Source organism: Oncorhynchus keta, chromosome 10 (assembly GCF_023373465.1).
Source record: "Oncorhynchus keta strain PuntledgeMale-10-30-2019 chromosome 10, Oket_V2, whole genome shotgun sequence".
NCBI lineage: Eukaryota > Metazoa > Chordata > Actinopteri > Salmoniformes > Salmonidae > Oncorhynchus > Oncorhynchus keta.
In genome coordinates, this window is record NC_068430.1 from 43,018,317 (window position 1) to 43,040,401 (window position 22,085).

The 22,085-nt window shown below is 43.3% G+C and overlaps 1 protein-coding gene across 1 annotated transcript in view; it reads left to right on the forward strand.

Annotated features, from left to right (window-relative positions):
• kcnb1 (potassium voltage-gated channel, Shab-related subfamily, member 1) overlaps nt 1–22,085 on the forward strand; it is a 70,008-nt gene that overhangs the window by 737 nt on the left and 47,186 nt on the right. The window contains exon 2 of the mRNA XM_052527066.1: nt 2,168–2,827. Coding sequence (XP_052383026.1) covers nt 2,252–2,827 — 576 coding nt within the window. The 5' untranslated portion in view covers nt 2,168–2,251. The remainder of the gene's footprint in view (nt 1–2,167; nt 2,828–22,085) is intronic.

The following is a 22,085-nucleotide window of genomic DNA, read 5'->3' on the forward strand; positions in this document are numbered from 1 at the left end:
TGGCAGATAAATGGTGTTATTTCGGTTTCTAATAACGGTTGATTAATCCACAATATTGACTTCATTGACAAAAAAAAAATGGCCACGGAGAAAACGATATCAAGTTATTATTTTATATTTGGCCCACCACAGCAATTTAGCTCAAGGCTATACCGTATACTGTAGAGAGAAAGTAAGTTTTGTAACTTGGTTGACGCAACAGTATTTGATTGTCAGGAATGGAAAATACAAAATGTTTATATAATCAAGACGGATTGCTACGTTGATTTTGAAAGCTTATTTTGAATGCAAATGCATGCAACTGGTTCATCAATGAGGGCGGGACAGAGCATGCTGCAACATTAATATTCAACTGACACTGTGGAGGATCCTTCACCTGCTACTGTATGGACCGGTGATCGTCCAAAGCGTTCCATAGGGTACTGTAAGAGAAGGATGGGTGGTGATGGTTTGTTCTGATTTGGGAACTCATCTTGAACGGTGAGAGAAAACGCATTGAGTTGTAAGAGAGACACCAGGTAAAACACCGGATAAATGAAAGTACTGCATCAGTAGCTTTATGGTTGTGACATAATCCTTATGTATTCATTTCTTCAGAATGTTTTAAAATGGCCTCCTCAGTCGCAAACGTCTCTAGTTCATTATTTATTCAAGGTAAAATGGGTTTACTTGAGTGCAGCGTTCGGGTGTCATGATGGCTCTATCACTTATGACCTGCTTTGCTAGGTGTTATACAGCAATTTGAACAGCATTAAATATTTCGAAGCATGCTTTCCTGCCCAAGGGAACTCGCCCGAGTTCAGTTCACAGTCGAGTGAAACGCGCCCGCTGTCGTTTCAGTACCAGTGCAGAGTGGACAGCGCTCACCTGAGCTGTTGCCGAGTCCCGACCCATTATTCAGAATGGATTCGTGGAGAGGACAGGACCCTCGATCTCAGAGCAAATTACGCTCTTAGAAAAAAAGGTTACATTTCTTTAAGAGTTAGCTAACTTTTTCCTGTCTGGCTACCCTTACAACAATATAACAATGTAAAATGTGTTGAGCTTAAATTTCACACATGAAAGCACATTTTCACATGTATTACATTTAGAGTTCACATGTTAACACCACTTTTTCAGTGTGAATTAAAACGTGTTTTTACCTCGCATGTACATTGCAGTTGCACATGTGAAATATTGCTGTTTCACGTGTAAAAAATTCACATGAGAAACTTTCACTTTCACAAGTGTAATTGCAATTTCACATGTGAAAAACGAATCATATGTGAAAATACAATTTTAACATCTGGAATCGCAATTTCACATGTGATGGTGAAATAGTGTTCTGCTCACATGTGAAAAGGTGGTGTTAATATGTTGCAGTAGCCTCTTGGTTGAATGGTCAAGATGTCGGCTTCTTCCGTGGGAGAAGTTACAAAAACACACGTGAAATGTATAATATCACATGTGGAATGTTGGGAAACCACATGTGTCTGAGTGCTGAGAAAAATGAACAAATGGAAAATACATGTGAAACTTCACACATGTCCGAAAACAACGTATCTGACTCACGTGTCTGTTTTTCCCAAGTTATATTTTTCACGTGTGATCTATTCACGGGAAAAAGTCATGTGAGACGTCATGCATGTGTCCAACAACCTCATGTCAGACTATATATTTTGTATATATTTTTTTATTATCCTCTGACATTTTTCGCGTGATTTGTTCACACGAGTCCGACAATCACATGTGACTATTGCACCAACAAAAATGTAACGTGGAATTGTTCACATGATTTGTATGAACCTTGCTGTTTCCCACTCCGAACTCTGCAAAAAATATTGCAAAATACTCATGTAATCTCCCCCTCCTCTCCCCTTTGCCTTTACTGGGTGTATGTTTAGAACCTTTTTTTTTGTAAAGGGTTCTTTAATCTCGTCCAAAGAACCAAGAGGTTCTATTTAGACCAGGAGTTGATAACAGCTTCTGAAAAAAAAGAGTGTACCATCATCTTTGTATTCACTCCTCTGAGGAGGCGATGAGTCTGTGGCGTGGCTCGCGGAATGTTCTGAGTAGGTCATTGTGAATGCCTGGGCAACTGGCTCCATTTAAGACTCTTGTCATTAACATTATTCCTATTTTCCTCTCTTTTATCCCTCTCCTTCTCTACTCACCCCCCCCCTCCCAGATTCACAAGCGTAAATGTAGTCCGTAACTTACCCCCGCCTGGATCTTGCCTGTTGAACTCGGTGGAAACTCTTGACAGTTGAAAATGGAGAAATCCTCAATGGGGTTGACTAAGACTGGCTCTCGGTCGACCGCATCTCTCCCCCCGGAACCGGTGGACATCATCCGCAGCAAGTCATGTTACCGTCGAGTACGGCTCAACGTTGGGGGTCTTCCACACGAGGTCCTCTGGAGAACGTTGGATAGATTACCGCGCACCCGGTTAGGGAAACTACGAGACTGCAACACCCACGACTCGCTCATGGAGGTCTGTGACGACTACAACTTGGACGAGAACGAGTACTTTTTCGACAGGCACCCGGGGGCGTTCACGTCCATTCTGAACTTCTACCGGACCGGTAAGCTCCACATGATGGAGGAGATGTGCGCCCTGTCGTTCAGTCAGGAGCTGGACTACTGGGGCATAGATGAGATCTACCTGGAGTCCTGCTGCCAGGCCAGGTACCACCAGAAGAAAGAACAGATGAACGAGGAGCTCAAAAGAGAGCAAGACACCTTGAACGACAGAGAGGGAGAAGAGTTCGACAACACATGTTGTGCCGACAAACGAAAGAAACTCTGGGACCTTTTAGAAAAGCCTAGTTCGTCCGTCGCAGCCAAGGTAACCTTTCATTCCAAATGTCATATGTGGACAGAATTAATTTAACTTGTTAATGATGACTTCTTTTCAGAATTTATAAATATGCATAGAGAGAGAGAGAGAGATTTGATGAATGCAACATGTGCGACTACTAATAGATCAATGATTCGATCAGAATTCAGCATAACAGTCATAGCTTCTGTATGATCATGATGGGTTAAGTTATTTTAGGGCCTTATCAGGCCTGCTGAAATACAATCACTGTTCCTTTGCTGTGTTGTTATCTCAACATAATCCCAACCGTGAGCCCCAGTAGTTATGTGATCAGGTGTGGAATGGATGAGCTCAGCCAGTACTGCTCATTACTTCTTCCTCTAAGGCAATGTTAGGATGGGTCAGCTAGAGCTAGATCACATCCATACCTGTACACTGCTCAGAGAGAGAGAGAGAGAGAGAGAGCACAGAATGCTTTGTTGTTCAGCTGTAGCTGTTCTTGCCTCTTCTCGGAAATGGAATTAGACCAGGAGTTGATAACAGCTTCTGAAGCTTTATAGGAAGTAGCTATGGTACTGTATGTGAGAGCTGTCATTACTTAACTAACAGGCTGTGGAGAGATACTACACACACACACACACACGCGCGCGCACACACACACACACAGACACGCACACACACAGGCTGTGGAGAGATACTGTGTATGCGAGAGCTGCCAGTGCTTTACAATCAGGCTGTGGAGTAGATGAGATCAGTAAGTCCAGTGTGTCAGCATAATGGCTCCTTCACACAGGCATCAATGAGATGCACAATCAATGTTTATCAGGTTAACTTGAAGTTTTGTTGTAGTGCTTACTGTAAGATTGTACAAATCCAGGCTCTCACTGTAGGTGGGTTGATATTATACCGTTCTGTCTTAGTTATTCTGATATTGGCAATTGGCCTCTCTTCAATCATGTCTCTTCAATGAATAAGTCAATGTTGAAACTTTAGGCTGATCAAAGTCCCAACCAAATATCAATTTGAAGTTACTGATATCTTGTAAGTTATTGATACTGGAACTATTGAAGCCTCTATCATAAGACAAATGATTTTTCCTACACCAGTGCTTCCCTCAAGGCAAGGTCACTTTGTAGCCCGCTAGTGTGGGCGGACCGTAGCTCGAGCGTCACATTAAATTACATTTTTTTTAAATCAAAAATGACAGATTTCAGCACTCAATTACACCGACAGTGTGATTTTGTTTTGAGGTCGGAGCTCCAGTCCGCACACACTAGTCGCCGCTCAACTCCATCGTCAATCGTGGAGTTGAGTTTAGTCGGCTCGGTCACCGTGTAGTTAACAAGCCATTAACGTACGTTAATGGCTTGACTGTAATGTCTGGCTGCAGTGCTTCCGGTCAGATAGCTGTTTGGCCACACTGTACATTTATGTCCCTCCTCCGAGTGGAGTCATTAAAAGTCTTGTCTCTGTAGGCTTGTAATGTGTGTGACAGGAAAAAGAGCAGCCTCCACATAATTGTGGGAGTGTTTTATCAATTCCTAATTTAGCTTAGAAGGCCAATGTAAAACCACAAAGCCAAACTCCCAAAAGCATTGAGAATACAGCAGGTGCCTGTTGAATTGAGTCTTACCAACATCCTAAGCTCCAAGCCTTCCTGCAGGACTTCAGCTGGGTCCCTGTGTACCCACCAGTCTCCTTGGCTAATATTGGGATCATCGAACGAACGAACAAACCAACCCACACACACACAATAACCCATCAACAGATGGTCATTGATCAAATCCATATACATTTTTATACTATAGTATTCCCTGTCGTGTTTTTGTGGACATGACTAGGCCTGTGGCGGTCACGAAATGTTGTCAGCCGGAGATTGTCAGGCAAATAACTGTCGGTCTCACTGTAATTGACCTCTAAATAACATAAACACATTTAGCATCTCCTGGATTCATACAAGCCACTGATGCAGACCTTTAGAACATCTACATTTAAAAAGTCTAATAAATCCATGTAATATAGCCTACACCCTTTCAATAAATCCATTACTTATTTTAGACAGGATTAAAGAAACATGATATGAAGATAATGAAGTCTATTTCAGAAGAACAGAATAGCCTACTCTGAGTTATACTTGTGTTAGGTCCTGATTGGGGTATGCCAAATGGCTGTGGGCTACACTAGTTCATTTAGCAGACAAGATTTGCTTAGAATTCTGTGGCATTATTTTATAGTACAAAGAATACAATTGAACAAAGCTGAATGAAATAGAAAGGATATTTTCTCCAAATGATTTGAGGGAGTGCGCACATGCGGCTATTCTGTGTTAAGTTGTTAACAAAGAAATAGGTTGTCTTATATGCTTCATTTAGTGTAACTTCAGTTGTTCTACAAACGTTGGGCTATACAGTGGGGCAAAAAAAGTATTTAGTCAGCCACCAATTGTGCAAGTTCTCCCACCAAAAAGATGAGAGAGGCCTGTAATTTTCATCACAGGTACACTTCAATTATGACAGACAAAATGAGAAAAAAAATCCAGAAAATCACATTGTAGGATTTTTAATGAATTTATTTGCAAATTGTGGTGGAAAATAAGTATTTGGTCAATAACAAAAGTTTATCTCAATACTTTGTTATATACCCTTTGTTGGCAATGACAGAGAACAAACATTTTCTGTAAGTCTTCACAAGGTTTTCACACACTGTTGCTGGTATTTTGGCCCATTCCTCCATGCAGATCTCCTCTAGAACAATGATGTTTTGGGGCTGTTGATGGGCAACACAGATTTTCAACTCCCCCCAAAGATGTTCTATGGGGTTGAGATCTGGAGACTGGCTAGGCCATTCCAGGACCTTGAAATGCTTCTTACAAAGCCACTCCTTCGCTGCCCGGGCGGTGTGTTTGGGATCATTGTCATGCTGAAAGACCCAGCCACGTTTCATCTTCAATGCCCTTGCTGATGGAAGGAGGTTTTCACTCAAAATCTCACTATACATGGCCTTATTCATTCTTTCCTTTACATGGATCAGTCGTTCTGGTCCCTTTGCAGAAAACAGCCCCAAAGCATGATGTTTCCACCCCCATGCTTCATAGTAGGTATGGTGTTCTTTGGATGCCACTCAGCATTCTTTGTCCTCCAAACACAACGAGTTGAGTTTTTACCAAAAAGTTATATTTTGGTTTCATCTGACCATATGACATTCTCCCCATCTTCTTCTGGATCATCCTAATGCTTTCTAGCAAACTTCAGACGGGCCTGGACATGTACTGGCTTAAGCAGGGGGACACGTCTGGCACTGCAGGATTTGAGTCCCTGGCTGCATAGTGTGTTACTGATGGTAGGCTTTGTTACTTTGGTCCCAGCTCTCTGCAGGTCATTCACTAGGTCCCCCTGTGTTGTTCTGGGATTTTTGCTCACCGTTCTTGTGATCATTTTGAGCCCACGGGGTGAGATCTTGTGTGGAGCCCCAGATCGAGGGAGATTATCAGTGGTCTTGTATGTCTTCCATTTCCTAATAATTGATCCATAGGTTCCATAGGTTCTTCAAACCAAGCTGCTTACCTATTGCAGATTCAGTCTTCCCAGCCTGGTGCAGGTCTACAATTTGGTTTCTGGTGTCCTTTGACAGCTCTTTGGTCTTGGCCATAGTGGAGTTTGGAGTGTGACTGTTTGAGGTTGTGGACAGGTGTCTTTTATACTGATAACAAGTTCAAACAGGTGCCATTAATACAGGCAATACAGGTAACGAGTGGAGGACAGAGGAGTTACAGGTCTGTGAGAGCCAGAAATCTTGCTTGTTTGTAGGTGACCAAATACTTATTTTCCACCATAATTTGCAAATTAATTAATTAAAAGTCCTACAATGTGATTTTCTGGATTTTTTTACAGGCCTCTCTCATCTTTTTAAGTGGGAGAACTTGCACAATTGGTGACTGACTAAATACTTTTTTGCCCCACTGTATGTTTTGATACATTGTAAGGCTGCGTGATGCGACTCAAATTATGATTTGAAAAAAGTTGCTTGAAAGGCATGAGCCATTCTTTGTTTGTTTTTTTTGCGCAGGCTGTACACACTACATCAGTCAGTGTTTCAAAATTTGACAAGCACTTGAGAATGCCAAGAATTTCACGGCGGCATCCCCTTTGTGTGGCCGTAATGAACCATAAAAAAGTCATGCCTTTTGCGGCCAGTGGCCGTTGTGCCTTTCTCCCTGAGTGCTGTGTGCTCCGAATCACCTCTCACCCACATTTTACATTACATTTACATTTAAGTCATTTAGCAGACGCTCTTATCCAGAGCGACTTACAAATTGGTGCGTACACCTTAAGACATCCAGTGGAACAGCCACTTTACAATAGTGCATCTAAATCTTTAGGGGGTGAGAAGGATTACTTACCCTATCCTAGGTATTCCTTGAAGAGGTGGGGTTTCAGGTGTCTCCGGAAGGTGGTGATTGACTCCGCTGTCCTGGCGTCGTGAGGGAGTTTGTTCCACCATTGGGGGCCAGAGCAGCGAACAGTTTTGACTGGGCTGAGCGGGAACTGTACTTCCTCAGTGGTAGGGAGGCGAGCAGGCCAGAGGTGGATGAACGCAGTGCCCTTGTTTGGGTGTAGGGCCTGATCAGAGCCTGGAGGTACTGAGGTGCCGTTCCCCTCACAGCTCCGTAGGCAAGCACCATGGTCTTGTAGCGAGCTTCAACTGGAAGCCAGTGGAGAGAGCGGAGGAGCGGGGTGACGTGAGAGAACTTGGGAAGGTTGAACACCAGACGGGCTGCGGCGTTCTGGATGAGTTGTAGGGGTTTAATGGCACAGGCAGGGAGCCCAGCCAACAGCGAGTTGCAGTAATCAAGACGGGAGATGACAAGTGCCTGGATTAGGACCTGCGCCGCTTCCTGTGTGAGGCAGGGTCGTACTCTGCGGATGTTGTAGAGCATGAACCTACAGGAACGGGACACCGCCTTGATGTTAGTTGAGAACGACAGGGTGTTGTCCAGGATCACGCCAAGGTTCTTAGCGCTCTGGGAGGAGGACACAATGGAGTTGTCAACCGTGATGGCGAGATCATGGAACGGGCAGTCCTTCCCGGGAGGAAGAGGAGCTCCGTCTTGCTGAGGTTCAGCTTGAGGTGGTGATCCGTCATCCACACTGATATGTCTGCCAGACATGCAGAGATGCGATTCGCCACCTGGTCATCAGAAGGGGGAAAGGAGAAGATTAATTGTGTGTCGTCTGCATAGCAATGATAGGAGAGACCATGTGAGGTTATGACAGAGCCAAGTGACTTGGTGTATAGCGAGAATAAGAGAGGGCCTAGAACAGAGCCCTGGGGGACACCAGTGGTGAGAGCGCGTGGTGAGGAGACAGATTCTCGCCACGCCACCTGGTAGGAGCGACCTGTCAGGTAGGACGCAATCCAAGCGTGGGCCGCGCCGGAGATGCCCAACTCGGAGAGGGTGGAGAGAAGGATCTGATGGTTCACAGTATCGAAGGCAGACGATAGGTCTAGAAGGATGAGAGCAGAGGAGAGAGAGTTAGCTTTAGCAGTGCGGAGCGCCTCCGTGATACAGAGAAGAGCAGTCTCAGTTGAATGACTAGTCTTGAAACCTGACTGATTTGGATCAAGAAGGTCATTCTGAGAGAGATAGCGGTAGAGCTGGCCAAGGACGGCACGCTCAAGAGTTTTGGAGAGAAAAGAGAGAAGGGATACTGGTCTGTAGTTGTTGACGTCGGAGGGATCGAGTGTAGGTTTTTTCAGAAGGGGTGCAACTCTCGCTCTCTTGAAGACGGAAGGGACGTAGCCAGCGGTCAGGGATGAGTTGATGAGCGAGGTGAGGTAAGGGAGAAGGTCTCCGGAAATGGTCTGGAGAAGAGAGGAGGGGATAGGGTCAAGCGGGCAGGTTGTTGGGCGGCCGGCCGTCACAAGACGCGAGATTTCATCTGGAGAGAGAGGGAGAAAGAGGTCAGAGCATAGGGTAGGGCAGTGTGAGCAGAACCAGCGGTGTCGTTTGACTTAGCAAACGAGGATCGGATGTCGTCGACCTTCTTTTCAAAATGGTTGACGAAGTCATCTGCAGAGAGGGAGGAGGGGGGATTCAGGAGGGAGGAGAAGGTGGCAAAGAGCTTCCTAGGGTTAGAGGCAGATGCTTGGAATTTAGAATGGTAGAAAGTGGCTTTAGCAGCAGAGACAGAGGAGGAAAATGTAGAAAGGAGGGAGTGAAAGGATGCCAGGTCCGCAGGGAGGCGAGTTTTCCTCCATTTCCGCTCGGCTGCCCGGGGCCCTGTTCTGTGAGCTCGCAATGAGTCGTCGAGCCACGGAGCGGGACACAATTATCTTGGAAACAAAGACAGCTATGTAGCTAGCTAACACTAAACTAATCAAGTCGTTCAGTTGAGTGAACAGCACTACAGTGATGCTAATCTGTGGGCGTTTGCTAGCGTTTGCTAGCGTATGCTAGCTGCTGGGCGAATAGCAGTGAAGGCTACGTTAGGGCGACGAAACACGATAATTATGCAATTATCTCTGATACAAGGACGGCTATGTAGCTAGCTAAGAAGAAATTGCTAAGATTAGACAAATCAACCGTTGTACTATAATGGAATGTAATGAAAAAGTTATACAACCTGCGGAGCGGGTGTGCGATGCGACCGCTCGCTCCAACCCGGAAGTAGATGTTTTATGGCTCTCCATTGCGTGATTGGGTCTTTCTCACAGGCTAAAAGTGAAGACAGACACATCGGGGATGCAACTGCATCCATCCTTATCCAATTCCGAAGTGCATATTGAAGACATTGGAAGAACTGTCCACAATTACTTTTCATCAGCCAACAAGATGAGTAGGCCTAACAAACAGCAAAAGCACTAGACTATATCAATTTACTATTCCAAAACTTAGTCTGGGACAGTTGTGGGACGCGATAGATCTCAAATGAATGCAACCACCAGCACCAAAATAAAATCATTTTTTTACGCAGTGTGGTTGACGCAGCAGATCTGAACATTTAGCTTAAAATGTTGAGGAACTATTAGGCAGTGGTGTAAAGTACTTTTACTTGTAATTCACTATATTCCTAAAGAAAACAATGTACTTTTTACTCCATACAATTTCCCTGACACTCATTACATTTTGAATGCTTAGCAGGGAGGCCCATGGGGCGACGCCTCTGCCTCTGTTATGGCGGACTCACTACTCACATGCTTAGTTTGTAAATTATGTCTGAGTGTTGGAGCGTACCCTTAGCTATCCGTACATTTTTAAAAAACAAAAAAATGAATTTGAAATTATTTATACTTTTACTTTTGATACTTAAGTATATTTAAAACCAACTACTTATAGACTTTTACTCAAGTAGGATTTTACTGGGTGACTTTCACTTTTACTTGAGTCCTTTTCTATTTAGGTATCTTTACTTTTACTCAAGTATGACAATTGGGTACTTTTTCCACCACTGCTATTAGGCTATTTCTTTTATAAGCGCAGCAATGCGCACATGGTAGTAGGCTATAAGCGTGAATGTTCCATTAGCGGAAAACACCACTATCAAAAGTCCCCGCAAATGCAATTATGCATGTAATGCTTTTATTATAAAGGTGCATTTTTATGGTGAAAATTATCTTCCCCAAACTTGAAACTCACTCGCTGCTTATGTATGCCAGTTCAGCTCTACACCCCTTGTAAAGCGGATTAAAGTTATTTGGCCACTTTAGTTGTGATACAAACCTTATCAAAACGTATAGGCCTATTGGCTAAGCTACATGAGGTGTGCGACTATGATTAGAAAATGTTGCAAAAAAGGCATTGTTTTTTATGCTGGGCATCATTTACAAGTGATAATATATCATTCACAAGTGATTCGCTTATATTGTCACCCAGGACTGGAATTGACCTTCCGTACTCCAGATTGGGTGTCGCACTTTTCCCCCATCCCTAGGAAACACACCTGATTTAAACTAATTGAATTTTTAACTGAAGATCATGATTAGTTCATTATTGGAGTCAGGTGTGTTAGCTGGGGTTGGGGCAAAAGTGTGACACCAATCAGGCCCCCGAGGACTGGAATTGCTCAGGCCTGGATTAGAGGGACAATAGAGTGCTGAGTACCAGGCAGGTAGAACGTTTGGTAGGCTACTAATTACCAGCAGTAGCATCAGAGCTTGGAGAAGCCTAATTACCGTAACTAAATAGTCATGTGGAATTTGACTGCCTTCATGACTCGTGGCGGTAAAACGGTCACCGCAACATGACTGTAATATACTACAGTATTCCATGTCATTTTTTTGCAGACTTTACTGTAGTAATCACTGTAGTGTTTTTGTGGACATGACTGTAGTATACTCTAGTATTTACTGAATTGTTTTTGCAGACATGGCTAGTATACTGTATTTACGAATACTGTAGTGTTTAGTATATTGTAGTAATACTCGCTGACTAGGGTTAGTTAAAATGGCACAACTACAGGACTTCGCCGGTTACGGTTTAATGAGGGGAACGCCTCGACTAGAACACAAGACAGGTTGATTTGGGGTCAACAGTTCTGAGCAATGCAACAGACCAGACAACATCCTAACAAAAATGTAAAATGTTTATTACAATTGTAACATGTAAACATTCAACACAGGTTCTAGGCCCATTGAAGGGGGAACCGTACAGAAGCAGATATCAAGAATAAGCAATGTTTATTAGGTGTTGCTTGTTTGATACAGACGACACACATCAACAAGAGTACAGCGACAGGATTTCGATCTGTTACTTCCACCAGATGAATTACAACAGTCCTTTCACAGAAAAGCATCTGACCAAGTTCACGGTGATCAAAAAAGGTGACAAACGGTGATCAAAAAACTGTGACAAACGATACTGTACTTCTGATGGCGGGAAAGAAAGAACAGTGAACCACTGAATTTACATGAACGGTAGATATTTTAGAAATACAAAATGACTACTTCAAGACAGCCACCTTATTGCAGGGCACGGCCTAATAAACTGCCTGAAACACAAACCAGAAAAGCCTCTCCAAACAAACAAATTGAAAACAAAACAGCTTTGTCTTGAATGTTGTCACACATGAATAGATTCACTGATGGTCAAACTCAACACATACCATTCAGAACAATCGACCACGTCCCAGACGTTTCTTCAAGACAGCATGGTCACAAAATGGTTGCTCACAGAAATAAACAAACAGCAATAACGCTATACAGCCGATACACACAAATGGCCTTCCAGGTACAAAGCTCTGACGTTAACGTGACTACGGGCTGCTTTTATACTTTTCCTGCATGTCCTCCCCTAATAACGGTGCCCTCAATACTGTAGTATCCCTTGGTTGATTGATTTTATTTGACTATTTAAAAAACACAATGGAACCACGAATGAGAAAACAGTTTTGAAATTTGTTGAGAATGACACAACAACAACAAAAACTTTACAAATGTATTCCAATCGTGGTCTGTAGTATACTGCAGTATTTACTGTAGTGTTCTTGCAGACTTTACTGTAGTGTTCACAGAGTGTTCTACAGTATACTACAATATTCTATACTAAAGCACTGGAAATCCCTAATAAAGAATTTATTACTTTTATGATTTTTATTAGGATTGCCATTAGGCGATGCCAATGGGGTCCGACACATCATGAAAAAGACATTGCAGATGAAAATACTTAACAATTGACATACAGTGCCTTGCGAAAGTATTCGGCCCCCTTGAACTTTGCGACCTTTTGCCACATTTCAGGCTTCAAACATAAAGATATAAAACTGTATTTTTTATGAAGAATCAACAACAAGTGGGACACAATCATGAAGTGGAACGACATTTATTGTATATTTCAAACTTTTTTAACAAATCAAAAACTGAAAAATTGGGCGTGCAAAATTATTCAGCCCCTTTACTTTCAGTGCAGCAAACTCTCTTCAGAAGTTCAGTGAGGATCTCTGAATGATCCAATGTTGACCTAAATGACTTATGATGATAAATACAATCCACCTGTGTGTAATCAAGTCTCTGTATAAATGCGCCTGCACTGTGATAGTCTCAGAGGTCCGTTAAAAGCGCAGAGAGCATCATGAAGAACAAGGAACACACCAGGCAGGTCCGAGATACTGTAGTGAAGAAGTTTAAAGCCGGATTTGGATACAAAAAGATTTCCCAAGCTTTAAACATCCCAAGGAGCACTGTGCAAGCGATAATATTGAAATGGAAGGAGTATCAGACCACTGCAAATCTACCAAGACCTGGCCGTCCCTCTAAACTTTCAGCTCATACAAGGAGAAGACTGATCAGAGATGCAGCCAAAAGGCCCATGATCACTCTGGATGAACTGCAGAGATCTACAGCTGAGGTGGGAGACTCTGTCCATAGGACAACAATCAGTCGTATATTGCACAAATCTGGCCTTTATGGAAGAGTGGCAAGAAGAAAGCCATTTCTTAAAGATATCCATAAAAAGTGTTGTTTAAAGTTTGCCACAAGCCACCTGGGAGACACACCAAACATGTGGAAGAAGGTGCTCTGGTCAGATGAAACCAAAATTGAACTTTTTGGCAACAATGCAAAACGTTATGTTTGGTGTAAAAGCAACACAGCTCATGACCCTGAACACACCATCCCCACTGTCAAACATGGTGGTGGCAGCATCATGGTTTGGGCCTGCTTTTCTTCAGCAGGGACAGGGAAGATGGTTAAAATTGATGGGAAGATGGATGGAGCCAAATACAGGACCATTCTGGAAGAAAACCTGATGGAGTCTGCAAAAGACCTGAGACTGGGACCGAGATTTGTCTTCCAACAAGACAATGATCCAAAACATAAAGCAAAATCTACAATGGAATGGTTCAAAAATAAACATATCCAGGTGTTAGAATGGCCAAGTCAAAGTCCAGACCTGAATCCAATCGAGAATCTGTGGAAAGAACTGAAAACTGCTGTTCACAAATGCTCTCCATCCAACCTCACTGAGCTCGAGCTGTTTTGCAAGGAGGAATGGGAAAAATTTCAGTCTCTCGATGTGCAAAACTGATAGAGACATACCCCAAGCGACTTACAGCTGGAATCGCAGCAAAAGGTGGCGCTACAAAGTATTAACTTAAGGGGCTGAATAATTTTGCACGCCCAATTTTTCAGTTTTTGACTTGTTAAAAAGTTTGAAATATCCAATAAATGTCGTTCCACTTCATGATTGTGTCCCACTTGTTGTTGATTCTTCACAAAAAAATACAGTTCTATATCTTTATGTTTGAAGCCTGAAATGTGGCAAAAGGTCGCAAAGTTCAAGGGGGCCGAATACTTTCGCAAGGCACTGTATATTTAAAACATTAACATGGACATTACAGACATACATACAACATAAAGAATGTGCATCCAGAATCTTGCATTTCTTGGTTATCCCATGCCAGTGGCTGCTGGCCAAGCACTAAGTTGTCTAATTCAATGTTTTATTGAGTTTTAAACATTAAGGCAGAAGAAGTGCTGTGACCTTCAGTATTCTATGCATACTGTAGACATGGGTCCACAGTCAGTACACAGAAGAGAAAAGTACAACAATGAAGACATGACATCGGTATGTCTGCCATTTCCGTCTGTGGTTTTCTTACCCTGTACCTTCGTCACCCTTTCTCCCTTCTTCTTCCTATCTCTGCCTCAATCCATCGCCTTATCTCTTGCTCTCTAACTCCCTCATTCCTCTGGCTCCTCCGCTACACCTTCAGCTAAATGTCAGGGAAATGTCACATTATTTTCCATGAGTCTCCAGGCCCAATTAGAATCTTCCTTCCCTCTTTTACCCGTTCTCTCTCTCTCTCTCTCTCTCTCTCTCTCTCTCTCTCTCTCTCTCTCTCTCTCTCTCTCTCTCTCTCTCTCTCTCTCTCTCTACCTACCCAGCCCCCCCCCTATGTCTGCTATACTACACTAAGAGATTGTGTCTGCTCCCAGCCAGACAAGCTTTACTTTGTTTACATTCACTTCTATGTACATAACCTAACTATTTGAGGGCAATGTCAATAAACCATATCATTTAGCGGGATAGAGTAGCTAATGCATTCAATGCAATAGAGCAATAATACATGTCATGGTTTGGTTCTTACAGCAGTAACCATTAGAGCCTTAGAGAGGTATGTTACATGCTGTGACTACATGGATCTCTAGAGGAATCGTATGTAGTCTGACTCATACCTGTTATCTGATAATGAAATGTAGTTATCATTGGCTGTGTGTCTACTGAGATGTGACTCCTTGTTACGTTAAGGTCATACAAAGCCCTGCCTCGCCCTCCTTTCGGCAAATTGGACCACGACTCCATTTTGTTGCTCCCAACCTATAAACAGAAACTTAAACAGGAAACGCCCATGCTCAGGTCTGTTCAACGCTGGTCCGACCAATCTGATTCTACGCTTCAAGATTGCTTCGATCACGTGGACTGGGACAAGTTCTAGATTGACTCTGACAACAACATTGATGTACACGCTGATTCGGTGAGCGGGTATCTTAGCAAGTGCATTGGTGATGTCATACCCACAGTGACTATTAAAACCTTCCCCAACCATGTCAGGAATCTCGCAAAACTGAAAGAGCAAACCACTGCCTTTAATCATGGCAAGGAGACCGGAAACATGACCGACTACAAAAAGTGTAGCTTTTCCTCCGCAAGGTAATCAAACAAGCTAAGCGTCAGTATAGAGACAAAGTAGAGTCGCATTTCAACAGCTCAGACATGAGACGTATGTGGCAGGGTCCACAGTCAATCACGGGCTACAAAAAAAAACCAGCCCCGTCGCGGAGACCGACGTCTTGCTCCCAGACAAGCTAAACAACTTCTTTGCTCGCTTTGAGGACAATACAGTGCCACTGACACGGCCTGCTACCAAAACCTGCAGGCTCTCATTCACCGCAACCAACGTGAGTAAAACATTTAAACGTGTTAACCCTCGCAAGGCTGCCGGCCCAGACGGCATCGCAAGCTGCGTCCTAAGAGCATGCACAGAACAGCTGGCTGGTGTGTTTATGGACATATTCAATCAATCCCAGTCTGCTGTTCCCACATGCTTCAAGAAGGCCACCATTGTTCCTGTTCACAAGAAAGCTAAGGTAACTGAGCTAAACGACTATCGCCCCGTAGCACCCACTTCCGTCATCATGAAGTGCTTTGTGAGACTAGTCAAGGATCATATCACCTCCACCCTACCTGACACCCGAGACCCACTCCAATTTGCTTACCGCCCCAATAGGTCCACAGACGACGCAATCGCAATCACACTGCCCTAACCCATCAGGACAAGAGGAATACCAATGTAAGAATGCTGTTCATCGATTACAGCTCAGCATTTAACACCATAGTACCCTCCAAACTCGTCATTAAGCCCTGTGTCTCGACCCTGCCCTGTGCAACTGGGTCCTGAACTTTCTGACGGGCCGCCCCCAGGTGGTGAGGGTAGGAAACAACATCTCCACCTGCTGATCGTCAACACTGGGGCCCCACAAGGGTGCGTTTTCCTCGGCGTACAAGTTCCTCGGCGTACACATCACAGACAAACTGAAATGGCCACCCACACAGACAGTATGGTGAAGAAGGCGCAACAGCGCCTCTTCAACCTCAGGAGGCTGAAGAAATTTGGCTTGTCACTGAAAACACTCACAAACTTTTACAGATACACAATTGAGAGCATCCTGTCAGGCTGTATCACTGCCTGGTACGGCAACTTCACAGCCCACAACCGTAATTCTCTTCAGAGAGTAGTGAGGTCTGCACAGCGCATCACTGGGGGCAAACTACCTGGCCTCCAGGACACCTACACCCCCCGATGTCACAGGAAGGCCTTAAAGATCATCAAGGACAACAACCACCCGAGCCAATAAAATGTGATTTGATTTGATGTGTGCCTCCATCCAAGGAGGGGGACATAGATCCCCTTACTGTCTCTGTCAGTGACTGTCACTGGTCTCAAGACAGTACACTTCTGCCATATCACTAACCTTTGACTGTGTATGAATGAATGAATTTCATTTTATTTTCGTGTCAAATCGCCTGTTGGCAACTCATCCCTTTTGGGATTAATTGACACATAAACAAACATTACAATAATTCACTGTGATAATTCAGTGATAATTGGTCCGGTGTTCTCTGCAGTGCGCACTGTATAAAGAGTGAAAAAGAAATCAATACATAATAGTAAATATGTTTATTCAAGCAATAATTATAACCCTAGAGCAGTAGAATTAAGTAACAATTAAAAATAAAATATATACAGTATAAATATGTACATGTTTATATTACAGTGAAGAGGCGACTGCGTCTGTTTCTCAAACTAGACACTCTAATGTAGTTGTCCTCTTTCTCAGTTGTGCACCGGGGCCTCCCACTCCTCTTTCTCTTCTGGTTAGCGACAGTTTGCCCTGTTCTGTGAAGGGAGTAGTACATAGCGTTGTACGAGATTTTCAGTTTCTTGGCAATTTCTCACATGGAATAGCCTTCATTTCTCAGAACAAGAATAGACTGACGAGTTTCAGAAGAAAGTTCTTTATTTCTGGACATTTTGAGCCTGTAATCGAACCCACAAATGCCGATGCTCCAGATACTCAACTTGACTAAAGAAGGCCAATTTTATTGCTTCATTAATCATGGCAACAATTTTCAGCTGTGCTAACATAATTGCAAAAGGGTTTTCTAATGATCAATTATCCTTTTAAAATGATAAGCTTGGATTAGCTAACACAACGTGCCATTGGAACACAAGAGAGATGGTTGCTGATAAAGGGCCTCTGGACGCCGATGTAGATATTCTATAAAAGAAAATCTGCCGTTTCTAGCTACAATTGTGATGTACAACATTAACAATGTCTACACTGTATTTGTAATCAATTTGATATTATTTTAATGGACAAAAAACATATATTTTTTTTAAAATATGGACATTTCTAAGTGAACCCAAACTTTTGAAGAGTAGTATATATATATATATACAGCTCAAAAAAATAAAGGGATCACTTAAACAACACAATGTAACTCCAAGTCAATCACACTTCTGTGAAATCAAACTGTCCACTTAGGAAGCAACACTGATTGACAATACATTTCACATGCTGTTGTGCAAATGGAATAGACAACAGGTGGAAATTATAGGCAATTAGCAAGACACCCTCAATAAAGAAGTGGTTCTGCAGGTGGTGACCACAGACCACTTCTCAGTTCCTATGCTTCCTGGCTGGTGTTTTGGTCACTTTTGAATGCTGGCGGTGCTTTCACTCTAGTGGTAGCATGAGACGGAGTCTACAACCCACACAAGTGGCTAAGGTAGTGCAGCTCATCCAGGATGGCACATCAATGCGAGCTGTGGCAAGAAGGTTTGCTGTGTCTGTCAGCGTAGTGTCCAGAACATGAAGGCGCTACCAGGGGACAGGCCAGTACATCAGGAGACGTGGAGGAGGCCGTAGGAGGGCAACAACCCAGCAGCAGGACCGCTACCTCCGCCTTTGTGCAAGGAAGAGCAGGAGGAGCACTGCCAGAGCCCTGCAAAATGACCTCCAGCAGGCCACAAATGTGCATGTGTCTGCTCAAACGGTCAGAAACAGACTCCATGAGGGTGGTATGAGGGACCGACGTCCACAGGTGGGGGTTGTGTTTACAGCCCAACACCGTGCAGGACGTTTGGCATTTGCCAGAGAACACCAAGATTGGCAAATTCGTCACTGGCGCCCTGTGCTCTTCACAGATGAAAGCAGGTTCACACTGAGCACATGTGACAGATGTGACAGAGTCTGGAGATGCCGCGGAGAATGTTCTGCTGCCTGCAACATCCTCCAGCATGACCGGTTTGGCGGTGGGTCAGTCATGGTATGGGGTGGCATTTATTTGGGGGGCCGCACAGCCCTCCATGTGCTCTCCAGAGGCCACACACACTACTGAGCCTCATTTTTACTTGTTTAAGGGATATTGCATCAAGGTTGGATCAGCCTGTAGTGTGGTTTTCCACTTTAATTTTGAGTGTGACTCCAAATCCAGACCTCCATGGGTTGATAAATTTGATTTCCAATGATAGTTTTTGTGTGATTTTGTTGTCAGCACATTCAACTATGTAAAGAAAAAAGTATTTAATAAGAATATTTCATTCATTCAGATCTAGGATGTGTTATTTTAGTGTTCCCTTTATTCTTTTGAGCTGTGTATTTCTATACAGTTGAAGTCGGAATGTTACATACACCTTAGCCAAATACATTTAAACTTAGTTTTTCACAATTCACAAATTGACATTTAATCCTAGTAAAAGGTCTTAGGTCAGTTAGGATCACCACTTTATTTTAAGAATGTGAAATGTCAGAATAATAGTAGAGAGAATGATTTATTTCAGCTTTTATTTCTTTCATCACATTCCTAGTGGGTCAGAAGTTTACGTACACTCAATTTGTATCTGGTAGCATTGCCTTTAAATTGTTTAACTTGGTTAAACATTTTGGGTTGCCTTCCACAAGCTTCCCACAACAAGTTGAGTGAATTTGGGCCCATTCCTCCTGACAGAGCTGGTGTAACTGAGTCAGGTTTGTAGGACTCTGTGCTCGCACACGCTTTTTCAGTTCTTCCCACAAATGTTCTACAGGACTGAGGTCAGGGCTTTGTGATGACCACTCCAATACCTTGAGTTTGTTGCCCTTAAGCCATTTTGCCACAACTTTGGAAGTATGCTTGGGGTCATTGTCCATTTGGAAGACTCATTTGCGACCAAGCTTTAACTTCCTGACTGATGTCTTGAGATGTTGCTTCAATATATCCAGATAATTTTCCTTTCTCATGACGCCATCTATTTTGTGAAGTGCACCAGTCCTTCCTGCAGCAAAGCACCCCCACAACATGATGCTGCCACCCCCGTGCTTCACTGTTGGGATGGTGAACCCAATAGAAAATCTTTGGAGGGAGCTGAAAGTCCGTATTGCCCAGGGACAGCCCCGAAACGTGAAGGATCTGGAGAAGGTCTGTATGGAGGAGTGGGCCAAAATACCTGCTGCAGTGTGTGCAAACCTGGTCAAGAACTACAGGAAACTTACGATCTCTGTAATTGCAAACAAAGGTTTCTGTACCAAATATTAAGTTCTGTTTTTCTGATGTATTAAATACTTATGTCATGCAATAAAATGCAAATTAATTACTTAAAAATCATACAGTTGAAATCTCACAGTTGAAGTGTACCCATGATACAAATGACAGAACTCAACATGCTTTGTAAATAGGAAAACCTGCAAAATCGTCAGTGTATCAAATACTTGTTCTCCCCACTGTATATATATATATATATTTACAGTTGAAGTCAGAAGTTTACATACACTTAGGTTTGAGTCATTAAAACTCGCACAGACTGACAGACAGACAGACAGACATATATATATATATATATATATATACAGTATATATTCAGTGGGGCAAAAAGTATTTAGTCAGCCACCAATTGTGCAGGTTCTCCCACTTAAAAAGATGAGAGGCCTGTAATTTTCATCATAGGTACACTTCAACTATTACAGACAAAATGAGAAAAATCGCATTTTGTCACCTACAAACAAGCAAGATTTCTGGCTCTCACAGACCTGTAAATTCTTCTTTAAGAGGCTCCTCTGTCCTCCACTCGTTACCTGTATTAATGGCACATGTTTGAACTTGTTATCAGTATAAAAGACACCTGTCCACAACCTCAAACAGTCACACTCCAAACTCCACTATGGCCAAGACCAAAGAGCTGTAAAAGGACACCAGAAAGAAATTGTAGACCTGCACCAGGCTGGGAAGACTGAATCTGCAGTAGGTAAGCAGCTTGGTTTGAAGAAATCAGCTGTGGAAGCAATCATTTGGAAATGGAAGACATACCAGACCACTGATAATCTCCCTCGATCTGGGGCTCCACGCAAGATCTCACCCCGTGGGGTCAAAATGATCCACTGGCTTCCACAAGACCATGGTGAGCAAAAATCCCAGAACCACACGGGGGGCCTAGTGAATGACCTGCAGAGAGCTGGGACCAAAGTAACAAAGCCTACCATCAGTAACACACTACGCCTGGCTCAGGGGACTCAAATCCTCAGTGCCAGGACAGCGTCCCCCTGCTTAAGCCAGTACATGTCCAGGCCCGTCTGAAGTTTGCTAGATAGCATTTGGATGATCCAGAAGAAAGATTGGGAGAATGTCATATGTCAGATGAAACCAAAATATAACTTTTTGGTAAAAGCTCAACTCGTTGTGTTTGGATGTAAAGAATGCTGAGTTGCATCAAAAGAACACATTTACATTACATTTAAGTCCCAGAACCAGACGGGGGGCTCTTGAATGACCAGCAGAGAGCTGGGACCAAAGTAACAAAGCCTACCATCAGTGACATCCAGTGGAACAGCCACTTTGCCATAGTGCCCCCTCTAAATACATGTCCAGGCCCGTGAGAAGGATTACTTTATCCATCCTAGGTATTCCTTAAAGAGGTGGGGTTTCAGGTGTGAAACTCAAAAGGTAACTGATTGAAAAACTCAACTGTCCTGTTTGGGGGAATGTGAGTTGCATCCACCATTACTGTGAAGCATGGGGGTGGAACAGTTTTGACTGGGCTGTTTTTCTGCAAAGGGACCAGGACTGTACTTCTGTGGTAAAGGAAAGAATGAATGGGCCAGATAGTGAGATTTTGCAGTGCCCTCCTTCCATCAGCAAGGGCATTGAAGATGAAGGTGGCTGGGTGCTTTCCCATGACAATGATCCCCTTAGGCCGCCCCATCACCATGGTCTTGACTACAGGATCAAGCTCATTACCATACTGCAACATTAGCGATTTCTGAAAATTGCAAAATAAATGAAATAAATATGCCTGTCCTCAAGGTTATCCTTTTCTTAACAATCCTGTCGGGCTGCAGATTTTCAAAATATGCTTTAGAACCAGAGAAAATCAATTTTGTAAGGTGGTGATTAGCACAGGCATTTAGCCCAGCCATTTACAGCGCAACATTCACAAAAATCCAGAAAGGGATCAAATAAAATCATTTACCTGGAACTTCAGATGTTTCAATGAGGAGACTCCTGTGTGAGGCAGATGGTCCAGTACTTCCTGCGGTCCAGTTTTTCCTGAAGATGTTGTAGACCATGAACCTACAGGCATTTGGGGCCACCGCCGATGTTAGTCACCTGAAACGACAACTTTTTTCCAGGATCAACGCCATAATTCTTAGCTGAAACATGGCAGGAGGAACAATGGTGTTTGGTCAACTCTTCATTGAAATGCCAGTCATGGAACGGGCAGTCTTCCCTGGGAGGAAAAATAGGGACCTGACT